This window comes from Delphinapterus leucas, chromosome 1 (assembly GCF_059928025.1).
Source record: "Delphinapterus leucas isolate spDelLeu-1000000601 "Yukka" chromosome 1, BTC_Dleu_Yukka2, whole genome shotgun sequence".
Taxonomy (NCBI): Eukaryota; Metazoa; Chordata; class Mammalia; order Artiodactyla; family Monodontidae; genus Delphinapterus; species Delphinapterus leucas.
The window spans coordinates 153,028,606-153,042,228 of NC_143129.1; the positions used below are offsets into that span (position 1 = coordinate 153,028,606).

The 13,623-nt window shown below is 44.8% G+C and overlaps 2 protein-coding genes across 4 annotated transcripts in view; both read left to right on the top strand.

The window, feature by feature from the left end:
* The first annotated feature begins 35 nt into the window (after window positions 1-35).
* On the top strand, window positions 36-3,430 carry CCDC163 (CCDC163 homolog). Its single transcript, XM_089912713.1, is given in 6 exon segments — window positions 36-114; window positions 1,229-1,296; window positions 1,298-1,376; window positions 1,540-1,726; window positions 1,840-1,907; window positions 2,188-3,430. Coding segments are annotated over 6 exon segments (735 nt in total). The 3' UTR covers window positions 2,442-3,430.
* A 3,113-nt stretch (window positions 3,431-6,543) lies between these two features.
* TESK2 (testis associated actin remodelling kinase 2) overlaps window positions 6,544-13,623 on the top strand; it is a 130,231-nt gene continuing 123,151 nt past the window's right edge. For 2 of the 3 annotated variants that reach the window (XM_022575564.3, XM_022575563.3), the window contains exon 1: window positions 6,545-6,894. The gene's annotated coding sequence lies outside the window, so the exon portion shown is untranslated. Of the gene's footprint in view, window positions 6,895-13,623 lie in introns of all 3 variants that reach the window. The other variant, XM_022575565.3, reaches the window with a different exon arrangement.

Sequence of the window (13,623 nt, forward strand, 5' to 3'; positions counted from 1 at the left end):
TGGGATCGGCAGCGGGACTTCGTTGGCTCTGCGCGATGCATCCTGGGACACATTCGGTCCTTAGAGACAGCCACTACAGAAGCCGAAGGACTCAGTTTCCCGGCAAGCTTCACGGTGGGGCTGTGACTGCGCGTGTTGCTTCTAGGGAAACGTAGTTCGGTAGCCTGCATCGCCAGCTGTCTCCAGTAGAGGTGAACTCAGTTTCCCAAGTGGCACCGCGGAGGCCAGTGCGAAGTCGGGCTTTCCCGGCCGACCGTAAGGTTTGAACCGGGCGGCGGCAGTAGTCGCTGGCACAGGTTCGGTGTGATGGCGCAAGTGTCGTGCGTCTGGAGAGGTCTCGACCAAGATTCGGTACCTTTTAACTCCCATCTGATATCTGCGTATCAGGGCATCCCGCTTTTCCACCAGTTCCCCAAGGACGTTGCTCCCCTGACTAGTCCCAGAGGCGCAGTTTTGGTCTGATACTGCATCCTTACCTCTATTATTGCATCCCCCACTCACCTCTTTAGATCTGACGTTGTGGTCTTTCCTGGGCTGTGCCTTGGGTGCCCACAGTTGGGAGAGCAAGGGCACAAGATGCCAGGGAGCCAGAGCTCTGCCGCAGGCTATGAGTAGGAGCCTGAGATGGTCTGAGCAGCTCGGTGCGCTTCTCAATGCTACTGACGGAAATGTGGCCAGGATTAAGGTGAGGGGGCGCCTGAGTTCCCCGCCTTCTGGTTTAGGGGATGTGGGTTAAGGGACTGCAAGACAGAACTCATTGGCCTGTGCATTTGTTTTTTTTGTAGCAAAGGCTGTATCCCCTTGGAGTCTCCACCACGGGTATTGTTCCTTTTTCTACCTATCCCTCAGCCTTTTCTCTTTCCAGAATCTGCCTTTTTCCAGTGCCTATGCCGTCCACTAGTCCTTGCAAATTCCAGCTTTTTATTTTCCTGAACAAACATTTCGCCCCCCCCCCCCAATAGGCTTTGCACTCGTCCCTTCCTTATTCCCTCAGCAGGAGACCTGACTGGGACCTGGATTTCCCCTCATTACTTGCCTCCCCAGTCAGGAGTCCAAGCTCAACAGCCTTGGGCTCTAGAGACTCCCATTGTCCCAGAGAGACTAAGTTGGGCTGAGGCCTGTAGTGCATCTTCTCTGGGATGAATTTACTATTCTTCGATCCCAGCTTCGATCCCAGGCTCAGGTGAGGCATGGACTCCTAGGTGAGTATGTTTGGGGTTTGTGTGAGATGAAGATACCAGGGGTTGGCGGAGCCCCTTGCACAATAACTCGTGTGGTTTTTCTGCCTGGGTAGGTGACTGAGGCACTAAGGCAAGCTGTGCAGGGCCTACTGGAAGAGCGAGAGCAGCAGAAGTACCAGATCTCTGCCCTAGAAGGTATCTGATCAGTTCTTTTCTTCATATACACAGTCTCATATGTGTGAACACATTTTGGTGCACTCCTGTTGTGTGTGTGCTTGTGTCTTGATTTGCAAGTGGAGTCTCTAGGCTCATGTGTGAAGTTCTTAGAGGGGCTGATCCCCAACTTGTCCCACTACAGCATCACTAAGGTTGCTGCAGGGGGGCCCAGAGCAAAGGGTCCTTCTCCTGGAGCAACGCCTGGAGGGGCTGAGAAGGGAACTGCAGGGCCTTCGAAACCAGGTACAGGAACAGGCGCGAGCCCAAATACAAACAGGACCACAAAAGTGCAGTGCTACCAGTGGCCTTCACCAAGAGCTGCAGAATGAGTAAGTGATGGGCAAAACTTCACCTTCTTCAGGCCTCTGAACTCCTGGTACTCTGGTAGCCTCCTCTGGGCTTGTTAATTGGCTTTAGAATGACACTGCTGTCATTCCTGCAGGCTGCAACTGCTGTGGGAGGAGTCAGAGATTCTTCGGGAGGAATTGAAGTTGCTGCAGGACCAGCTGAGTGAGTAAAAGATTGGGGGTGGGTGTGAAGTCACCTGTTCCCTTTTCTGGAAAGCCTTCTTGCTTTCCTAATAAATGACCATAGCTCTGACTGCTTGAGCTTCCTAGAAATCTGGCCAAATATTTTGTCTTACCTCTCATGGTGTGAGTCTAGTCTCCCCAGTCAGCTTGGAAACTTCTCAGCAGCTGGACCAGAATGCTTCTGTCCTAGTTTTCAGTGCCAGAGAAGGGGAAGGAAGGAAGTTGGAGAACATCCCCCTTACATTTTCTCTCATCCACAGGCCAGCACCAGGAGCTGCTGCTGAAACAGATGACTGAGGGGCAGCAAGCTCAGGCCCACAGCTGGAAGGTAGGACCAGGATCGGACCTATCTGTTCACATCTCCCTTTGGAGGCCCCGTCCTTTCTCTGTCTATCCTGTTTTGCTGGCGGGCCAGGATACCCTCTCCTATCCCTATCTCTTTCCTTCTCTTCCCTCTGCTGACTCCACCTGCCTCCAAAGCTCTTCTTCCCAAGCCCTCTGCTCCAGGCCATGAGAAACTATCTTTGTCCACATGAGGGTTCCAAGTGTGCTGAAGAGGCTAATTGTGGGGAGGGGGAGTTGCTTCTGGAGAGGGAGAGGTTTGGTCCTACCTGGGCCCATGGTCTGGCAGATGTTGGATCAGCTGGAAAGTGGCCAGGAGGGCAAAAGTCACACCCTGGAGGCTGCCAGGACAGAGGTCCAGGATGCCCGGTGGGAGCACGACCCCCTCAGGTCAGGGAGTATGGTTGCTTGCGGTAGTGGAAGGGATTTGTCTCACAGAGACCAGGCACTAGGGACCAAAGTTCAGCTAGCTATCTTAAATTTGAAATGGGCTGGTAGGGGTGGTATGGTAGGGGTTGCAGCCCATACGGGCAGTACCGGGCATTCTTTACTTGACACAGAGTCACCGAGGTATTTCTATATATTTGGAGGATAAAGGGGGAGGGGACTGGAGTCCTAGCCTCAGGAAGGAGGACAGTTCTGTGCTGGGAGGGCCCCCTTGACCCACCATCACCATCTCTGCCTCTGATTCTTTCCCCTTTGCAGGACTTCCGTTCACGTCCTCCAGTCTAAGCTGCCTCTGGCTGCCACCTTCGCCATGTCTCTTTCTTCATCTAGCTCTGAAGTCAGTCTTCCAGACAGTAACAGTAGTTGGGAACTTTTAAGGTAGCTAGGTGGGGGTAAGGCATGGATCTTGGGGAAGCTGAATCTGAATGGTGCCTGGATGCCAGCTGCCTAATTGTTTGACATTGGGTAGAATGGAGTCTCTGCTTCTTTCTTTGTGAATCCATCAACCTCCGTTGCTCCTTATCCCGAGTCAGGCCTTTATGTCCTTCCCCATCAGGGCCCACAGCTTAGGTCTGTATGTATCACAGTGCTTGCTGATGATTTGTTCTCTCTTCCCTTTCTTTCCTCTTAGATCTCCAGAGGCATACCCTTTCTAACCTGCAGCCCAGCAGCTTTCAGCTCCAGGCCCAGAGCCCTATACTTTAAGGGCCCCAAGATGCTCCTGAGTGACTGTAAGGACTTGTAAGAGCAGTAGGATGATGTCTTCTTTGCTCACCTTCTCCTCCAAGGTCCTGTTTCTGGGTCCCCTTCCCCTCCCCTCTTGATCTAGCTGGTGTTTGCCCTCCCTACTGAGGTTTGTCACTGCCTGTCCAGCCTTACCCACAAGCAATAAAATGGTTTAATCCTGCCTGATGTGTTTTCTGTGAATCAGCACCCACATGGGATAGACTCAGCTGTACCTGTGACTTGACTGCTTCCTGTCACCTCTCTCTCTGAAATCCAAGTTTGTAGACATTTATAACTGTATCTTCTGAGTGCAAGCCCTGTGCTCAGTGGACGTTGGAAGGAAGAGCTCCCATTCTGGTGGGTAGAATGAGGTAGGACAATGCTCTGGGGCAGTACTGCTATGGGGATGCGGAGGAGGGCAAGACACTCTGGTGGGCCTTTGACCTGGCAAATAGAATGCTTCCTCTCCTTTTTTTTCAGCTTCTGCCTCTTGAGGCTCACTCTAGCCCCTCCATATTTCTTCATCCTCAGCAGTCCAGGCTGCATTTCTGCAGCAGTCTCCTCCTTAGTCTCTCTTCTTTCAGTCTCTACCTCTAGTCCAATGGTGTTCAGGGCTTTTTGACTGTGACCTCCAGTAAGAAATACAGTTTACATTGTAGCATAGTAAATATAAATGTATGTATTTATTAACTGAAACAAATTTTATGATTCAATACTATTCTTTAAATTTTTTTTTTTTGATGATGAGAAACAATGCTGTATTTAATTTAATTTATTTATTTATTTATTTTTGCGGTACGCGGGCCTTTCACTGTTGTGGCCTCTCCCGTTGCGGAGCACAGGCTCTGGACGCGCAGGCTCAGCGGCCATGGCTCACGGGCCCAGCCGCTCCGCGGCATGTGGGATCTTCCCAGACCGGGGCGCGAACCCGTGTCCCCTGCATCAGCAGGTGGACTCTCAACCACTGTGCCACCAGGGAAGCCCTTATTCAATACTATTCTTACTAAGAGTTATGCACTCTGATATTTCCTATTATATTTTTTAAAATGCTTTGTGCCTATTGGTTCTGATCCTTCCACCACTTGGTTGCTCTCTGGAAGTATACCTTCCTGGGTAGACTTAGGGAAGCTTTACTTTTTCCTTACCTGGGCTTTGTATTCTAGACAGTGCCGTCCAGGGTTTCCCTAGAAGTAGCAGCGTCTCACTGAGGTCTCATTAGGTCTCTTCCAGTGCTAAATACAGCCCCAAAAATAATGTCATTTATCCACCAAGTGGATGTTTATTGAGCATAATACATACCAGTCCTGGTATATATTTGTCCTAAGCTAAGATGTGCAGTGGACTCCCATCTCTTAGCTCAGTCTAGCTGGGAAGAGGAGACAGTTATCTGAAATAAAAGCATAATAAAAGGCTGGGGTGAGTAGAGCAGGAACTACTTCCTGTTTTGGGGTACATTCAAGGCCCTGGCCTAATCAGCAGACAGGTCATGAAGGGTGGGCCTTTGACACCTGAATAGCTATAAGGCAATCCTCATGTTTTCTTCCCCCTCAGCATTAGGGAGATTGATGAGAATGGAATGGTAGAGATGAGACCTGGGTCCAACAGAACCTGTTCAAAAAAACAAAACCCAAAAGTTCCCATGAAGGCTTATCTTCCTGCTGAAGCAGATACAAGGAACCCCTGTCTTTTACATCTTTTACTGGGCAGGTGATATATCTGGCATAATGGCACTATTTAATCTACTTGCTACCAGTGCTCTACTTATTTATCAACTACTTTGCATCAAGGTCTGTGGAAGACAGGTTTGCAAGGGTGCCAGGGCTCCAACAGAAACATTAAATAGCAATGTGGAACAATGGTATTTGAACTGTCACCAGGTGGCAGCACATGATTTGTTGCCAGGAGAATGATACAGAAAAGGCTTGCCAAAGGGGACTGGGTGATGGTGACCTCTTTTCTCCCTTTAGAGATCCTGTGAGCTATCAATCTTCCTAAAACAGTGTCCTGTAAAGGCTACTCTCCTGCTAAAGAACCTCTGATAATTCTTCCAGCATAAAAAAGAAAGGACAAGTTTGGCATTTAAGCTGAACCCACATTTAACCTCTTATCTCTGCCTTCTATCTCTTACCACACATCTTTCTTAAACTTTATTGCCACCAAAAATGCACACCACCTATACTCCAACTGTTCAAATCCCACTCATCTGTCAAGACCCTTCCAACAGGAGGCAAGTCTAAAGATGGCACAAAGGAGGTCTCTAACCCCAGGGAAGGTGGGTGCAGGAAGGCCATACTCCACTGTTTGCCTGCTCTTGCCCTGGAAGCTTCAATCTGCTCAGGCATGAGATCATCAAGGCTCATGCCTTGATGGCATGAGGTGCAGGCGTATGGAAAGCATGAGGAAATATGTGCCTGTTGAACAGCTGAATAGCATTCTTATTCCCTAACCTGTTTTCAAGCCAGCTCAAGTGTTAACCTCCTGGAAGAAGGCTTCACCAAATCGAATCTCTTAGCTTAAAGGTATTGCTCGCTCAGCATTTATACCCATTGCTCTTACTATCTCAAGTCGCTAATAATTGTTTATTTCAGTTTTCCCTCCACACTGTAGTGAGATCCTGTCCGACTCTGCGTTCATACGGCTTTTGCCTACTCAAGTCCTTATTCAGCAATATCTTCACCAAGCCAAAAGCCGCGCCAGTAGAATCCATTTTCTGTTGCCTCTATCAATTACCAAGCGCTTATATGTTTGGCATTTTGATTGGCCCATTTTGTGTTTACTCTCCCGCCCTCTGAGAGGCTCCTGGGCTCGGGTTTTCCCCAGGTGTATTCCCTCCTCCTTGGTTCCGCCCTTGGTTCCGCCTTTCCCGCACACTGCCTCTTCTGTTTTTACTTCTACTTCCTTCCTATTGGTTCCCTTCGTCCTCCGGAGTTGGCGCTTTGGGCTGATGATTGGCTTTTCTGAACGCCCATTGTGTCCACCCTCATACCACGTGGCATTCCTAGTGCTAATTGGGCAATTCCACTAGCTCGTTTTTCCAGTATTAACGATTGATTGGCTGCTCTGAGGGAGGGCTTGAGGAGAGGGGCGTGACTGTTGAAACCCCGCCCCTAGCTTCCCTGCCCGCCTGGGCAGGAGTTTCAGTCGCTCGCGACCGGGCAGCCCGGGGCTCTTCCAGCTGCGCTCTTTGGCTCGCCGGCCGGATCATTCTCCTGGCCTCGCCGAACAGGCGGGTGGAGCGGCCCCGGCTGCGGGGTCATGGCAGTAGCCTCCTCGTCCTCCGCCGCTGCTGGCCCAGCCGAGTCGCCGGCTTCTGCGCGAGGGAGCCCTACCGCCTCCGCAGGCTAAGAGCCGCTGCCGCCTCCGAGCTGTGAGGGCTACTATGCTCCCTCTTTGCCTCCGCCTCCCCCTCCCGCCCGCGCAGGCACCCCTCTGGCTGCTCAGTCCCACCTCAGGTAACGCCAAGAGAGCGCGTGGGGCACTAACCCAGGGCACCCCGGCCCGCGTGCGCGGCTGCCGCCCGCCTGGGCTTAGGAGCTTTGGTGCTCCGGTCTTTTAGCACTGGCAAGACTCCTTCGCTTCCCGGAGCCTCCTCTCAGCGGCTGGGGACACTCCTCGACCCCTTCCCCTACTCTTTTCACTTCCCTCAGGGTCCCGGGACGGCTTCTTACCCCTGCCCCGCGCCTTCTCCTTCCCCACCGTAGAGGCCCGGAACCCGTAGAAGTTCCTTCGTATCTGGGACTTGGTCCCCGACTCCTTCAGGCTCTTTCCCCACTTCGAGACTCAGGACTTCTTCATTTCCTCGGAGAACTCCCGTTTCTGAGACCTCCAGCTCCACACTGTCAGCTCGCTCAGAGATCTGGACTCCCTTACTTTTCTCAAACGTAACACCCTCGAAAACACCCGCTTCTACCCTCGAAAGATACTTCCCTCCCCTCAGACACTACTGACTCCTTTTTTTCACTCCTCACCTGTCATCCCTCCTCTCCGCATCTTTCCTTTTCCCTCCTCTGCCTTTTACCCTTAACTTTGAACACTCTGGACTAAGCCAGTATTCAGATTTAGCTAGAAGTGAAACCGGGTTTGTCGAATTTAAAAACCTTTCAATGTATCCCTCTGAAAAAAACTTTGCTAAATAATTTGGACTTTATTCTGTAGGTATGGGGAGCCATTGAAGCTTTTAAGCAGGAGTTTGGTATGGTTGATTATCTCTGGTGAAAATATGGAGGAAGAATTCAAAGTGAAGAGCGTGGAGGCAGAAAGCCTAGGTAGGCAGGAAAGTAGTGTGCTAATCCAGGTCAGAGGGGAATAGTGGTAGGAAAATGAAGAGAATGGCATGCAGTTCCATGAGGTTTCAAAATAGAGTTGACTGTATGATTCCATTTATACGAAATGTCCAGAGTAGGCAAAACTATAGAAACAGAATGTAGATTAGTGATTGCCTATGGCTGGAGTTGGGGGTACACACATGCAACAAGACCTAGGAGTAGGGTCATGGGGTATATACACTTTAACTTCATAAGATATCAGATTGTTTTCCAAAGTGGTTGCAGCAATTTACACTCCTATAGCAGAGTATGAATGTTATCACTGCTTCATATTCTTATTAGTATTTGGTAGTATCTGACATTTAAATTTCTACCAATTTAGGGGGTATAAAAAGGTACTGTGGTCTTTATTTGCATTTCCCCAATTATTAATAATGTTGAATATCTTGTGTTACCCAATTTGGTTTCTTCTGTGAATTGCTTGTTAAGTCTCTTGCCCATTTTTCTACTTTGTGGGGTTTTTTCTTACTAAGTTCTAAAAGTTTTTTTTAATATACTTTGAGTACAGTTAGTTACAAAAATTCTCTTCTGATCTGTAACTTGTATTTTCACTTTTAATAAATAGTATTTATTATGAAAAAGAGTTGAGAGAATTAGTGGGGGATTTCTCACTTGGCTGATGGGATGGATTGATAGTGTTAATTGAAATAGGGAACATAAAGAAGCAATTTTGAGGGGGAGGTAATGTGGTTTTGGACAAGTTTAGTTTGAGGTGTTTTTCAGGTATCATTGTGGGTAGATGGAAATTTGGGTCTGAAAACTGGGAGAAAGTTTGGAACTGAATACATATATTTGAGGGTCAACAAAGAGTATATGGGGGATGTTTGAAGCCTTAGTATGGGATGGTAATACTGAAAGAAGAGAAGAAAAGGGCTGTGGACCAGAAGGAATATCATTGTTTGAAGGGTAATAGACACTGAGAAAGAGAGGTTAAAACAGTGGGACAAGAATTAGAACAGAATGGCATTATGATAGAAGCCAAAGGAAGAAAGGGTTTCAAGAAGGGAGAGGGCGACCATCAGTGTATGATGTGGTGTATGACCAGTAGAATGAGAATTAGGAAGAAACCACTGAATTTAGTAATTAGGAGATCACTTGCTTTCTTTGAAAGACACTTTAGATAGCGTGATGATGGGAATGATGGCAGTAGTCAGATCGTGATGGATTGAGGAGCAAATGTGAGACAGTAAAATTACTCTTTCAACAACTGTGGTTGTGAAGGAGAGCTGATAGTAGTGAAACACCTTTGTTGAGGTTATGCTATATGCCAGGTATCATAAAGATGCGTTATAGATCACAACAGCCTTGTTTATGTATCAGTATCCCTCTTTTACAGTTGGGAAGGCTATAGGCAAGAATTTGAAAAAGTCTGTCTAGCTCTGAAACCTGTGTTCTTTCCACTATGGCACATGTGTGTTTTTCTTTTTAGTATGGTAGGTTGAGGGGAAATTTTATTTAGGAGATACGTTGGGCATTTCATTCTTTGACACCAAAAGGATAGACATCGAGATGGATAATGATGTGGTAGGAGGGAAGGAAGGTGAGAGAGTTTAAAAGATGGTTTTATTTTGTTGATGTGATAAGTTATCTGTGGAGACGTCAATTATCTTTGGAGACTGAAGGAACTATGGTGAGTTTCTGGCTTGAGTATTATGGCCATGGAAATATTCAATGGAAAATGAAAGAGGAATGGATTAAGGATTCTTCTTTTAATTAATTAATTTATTTTTATTTTTGGCTGCGTTGGGTCTTCGTTGCTGCACGTGGGCTTTCTCTAGTTGTGGCGAGCGGGGACTACTCTTCATTCAGTGTGCAGGCTTCTCATTGCGGTGGCTTCTCGTTGCGGAGCACAGGCTCTAGGCGTGCGGGCTCAGTAGTTGTGGCTCGCAGGCTCAGTAGTTGTGGTGCACAGGCTTAGTTGCTCTGTGGCATGTGGGATCTTCCCGGACCAGGACTCGAACCTGTGTCCCCTGCATTGGCAGGCGTATTCTTAACCACTGCGCCACCAGGGAGGGAAGTCCCTGGATTAAGGATTAAATAAAAAAGATTGCTGACACATTTAAGCCAAGTTAAAGTTAGAAATATATATTTGTAGTGGGGCCCAGGAGCATGCATTTTCCACTCCAGCAGCCTAAGAGGAAGAAGGCAAACAAGATGATTGGGTTGATCCAGAATTGGAATTTACAAGAAAGAAAGGTAAAATGGAGAGTAATTTTACATTGCTAGTGATAGTGTGGGAGGTATGATGGTATGATGCACTTTGAGCGTCAGAGCTGGGGCTGTGAGAAATAAAACCTTCTTTGGGGCTGGTGTATTTGGAAAATAAGGAGACAATCAGAAATATGGTTGAAGACTAGGTTTTGTAAGAAAAACAGAATGAGAAAGCTGAGAGTTCAGTATAAATATAGTTTCAAGGTAAAGTAAAAAACAGTGTAGGGACTTCCCTGGTGGCGCAGTGGTTAAGAATCCACCCACCAATGCAGGGGACCCGGGTTCGAGCCCTGGTCTGGGAATATCCCACATGCCGCAGAGCAACTAAGTCTGTGTGCCACAACTACTGAGCCTGCACTCTAGAGCCCGTGAGCCACAACTACTGAAGCCAGCGTGCCTAGAGCCCATGCTCCGCAACACGAGAAACCACCACAATGAGAAGACTGCGCACCACAATGGACTAGCCCCCACTCGCTGCAACTATAGAAAGCCCACGTACAGCAACAAAGACCCAACGCAGCCCAAATAAATGAATGAATGAATGAACGAATGAATAAATAAGTAAATAAATAAACTTAAAAAAAAACAAACCAGAGTGTAACTGTCTCCATGCTGTTGAAGGGGAATAGACGTATAGATTATTGAAGTAGTGGGAGGTTAAGGGGCTATAAAGGATATTGATATGTCATCAGTATAGATGTCATAGTTGCCCACTATGAAGCGGGAAATGGAACAGAGAAGATATTGGGTCCTATATGTGGGGCTGCTCAGAACTAAGGGACCCAGAATTGAGTTGGACGTTCCTTGGCACTTGTTCAAAAGCAGTACTAGGTGGTACAGATATTTGTGTGTGAATTAATGTCGAGATCCTCAAATACTTGATGCCCTGGATGTATGATGTATTATTATCTCAAACAGATGTCTATTTGGGATGGTCTGAAACACAGATCTTTTGTGATTTGGAATATGATAGGCCTGTTTAGCTCTGTTTAAGAGTGTACGTGCTGAGAAGCTAGACTAGGGACTCTCCAACCCAGTATCCCCAATGACATTTTGTACTTACGTTATTTGTAAAAAGTAAATTACACATTTACATATTTACATGTACTCATTCCCTGGCTTATTTAGAGTAGAAAGCTGACTTGCTTTAATGACTTTTTTCTCTATGTGAAAGTGTTTATAAATACAATCTTTGTGTCGTACATTTCATCTTTTCTGCAAAATGAATGTTGTGTTGGAATTTGAAATCTATGATAAGGGCTTTTATGAGAATTTTGTCTCCTTCTGGTAAATGAAGCCCAAGTATTACATTGTATAGTGTGGGTGATGGTGAATGTTTTGGGCCAACAATGAGTATTATACTGTTTTCCAAGTCATCATATGGAGATGACTTCAATGTAGTCTCACTGGTGTTATTTCTTCTGAGCACTCGGGGTGGTTGTTTCAGAGAAAGGCTTACTTGTGATAATTTTTAAATCTTACATTCCTGAAAATTTCAGAAAGGCAGTGTGATATAAGGAAAAAAGTGGAAGTCCTAACTGTCATCAACCCTGTTATGATTAGCTATATGATTGTAGGCAAATTTTTTATCCTCTGAGCGTTAGGTTTTTTTAAATTTAATTTTTGAATAGGTAATACATTCAAATGGTTAAATAAATAGTTGAATATTTATATATTTTATATAAACAGTGAAAGTCTCACTCCTATGCCTATTCCTCATCCACGCAGTTTCATGTCCCTTGCCCAACCACTTTTACTGGTTTCTTTACACTCTTTTAGACTTTCTTTAGGCAAACGCTTACAATTATGAATGTATTTTTCCTACTTTTCATGCAAAAGTTAGTCCATAGCCCCCACTGTTCTGCACCTTCAACCCATTACCCCCCAAATTTTCTTTCACTTAATGTATCTTGGAGACCTTTCCAGATCAGTACATAGAGAGTTTCTGCTTTTTTTCAAAAAATCTGCACAGTATTTCATTGAATGGATGTATCATAATTTAACTAGTTCCTTATTGTTGTACATGTGTGTTGCTTCTACTCTTTTGATATTGTAAGCAATTCTGTAATGGAGACCCTTGAACATGTGTCATTTTACATGTGTAAAAGGATATTTGTGGGATCACTTTATAGAAAGTGGGATTTCTAAGTCAAAGGATATATGCATTTATAACTGTGAAATATGTTGCCAAATTGCTTCCCTTTGGGGTTGCTCCAAAATGTGCATTGCCTGTTCACTCACCAACATTAGCTGTATCATAGCTAATACTTACATGGTACTTACTGTGTACCAGATACTGTTCTAAGTGCTTTATATACATTACTTCATTTTATCTTAATAACATCCTTTGAGGTAGGTACTGTTATTATCTCCATTTTTCAGATTAATAATTTGAGGAATAGAGACTTTAAGTGATTTGCCCAAATCATACAGTTACTGTGGCAGAAATTCAAACCAAGTATTCTGGCTTCAGGATTGGTGTTACTAAGATTATGTTTTACTGTTATCAAACTTGAATTTTTGCCAATCTGATAGAGAAAAATGATACCTCAGAGTAGTTTTAAGTTTTAAAATATTACGTTAAGGTTAAGGATCTTTTTATATTGTTTGATCACTCATGTTTCCTTTTCTGTAAACTACGTGTTTAAATTCTTTACCTGTTTTTCTTTTGAGTCATAGGCCTCTTTCCTATTAATTTCTAAGTTTCTCTCTCTTTTTATATATGATATAAATATGTATATATATTTATTTATGTATTGGTATATGTGTATTTATGTATATATATCATGTATACATGTAATAAGATAAATTTTTTTGTCTGGGGTATGTATTGCAAATATTTTCCCATTTTGACATTTGTCTTCTGACTTCTTTTATTCCCATGCAGAACTTTTAGATTTTTATGTAGACAGACTTATCAATATTGTCTTCTATGGCTTTTGGATTTTGAGTTATAGTTAGAAAGACCTTCTTCATCTCAATCATTAGTTTTTTAATCTATCCAGTGGGAACAAGAAAATAGAATTATTGTGAAGGTCAAAGTGCTTTGTGAACTGTAAACTGTAAATCATTATACAGATGAAATATGGTGTTACTTATTAATTTGTCTTCTGAACAAATTGTATAGAGATTGTCATCTCTTCTCCTGCATTAAATGGAATAGGATGACAAATTTTTGTTTTCTGCAGTGTGGGAAACTAGGGTGGTATTGATCTTGTGGTCAGTGTTTTTCTTGGACAATTTGCATGGGATCTTTTTCAAAAGTAGGCACAGTGGAAATCCTGAAGTATTTTTGCATACTTTAGTCTTTGTTGTTCTTTGTATTAGGTATAATTGGAATCTGACTAAAAGTTCTCAAAAATTGTTTTGCTTTCACATTAGCTATGGTTGACAAATTTGCACATTATTTACTTTGCGTATTGTATTCTTACTGATTGATAGGAATTTGTAATTTGGGAGGACCCCTCACTTTTGTGTGTGTGTGTGTAAGATTATAAAATTAATGCATGTTCATTAAGGAGGAATTGGGGAATAGAGATGATTTTCAATTATTCAGATCTCCCCAAGATTCAAAGAGTTAATAGCCAATGTTAACATTTTGGACTCTCAGGATTCTTTTTGTGTATGTGTTTGCATTGTCATTAC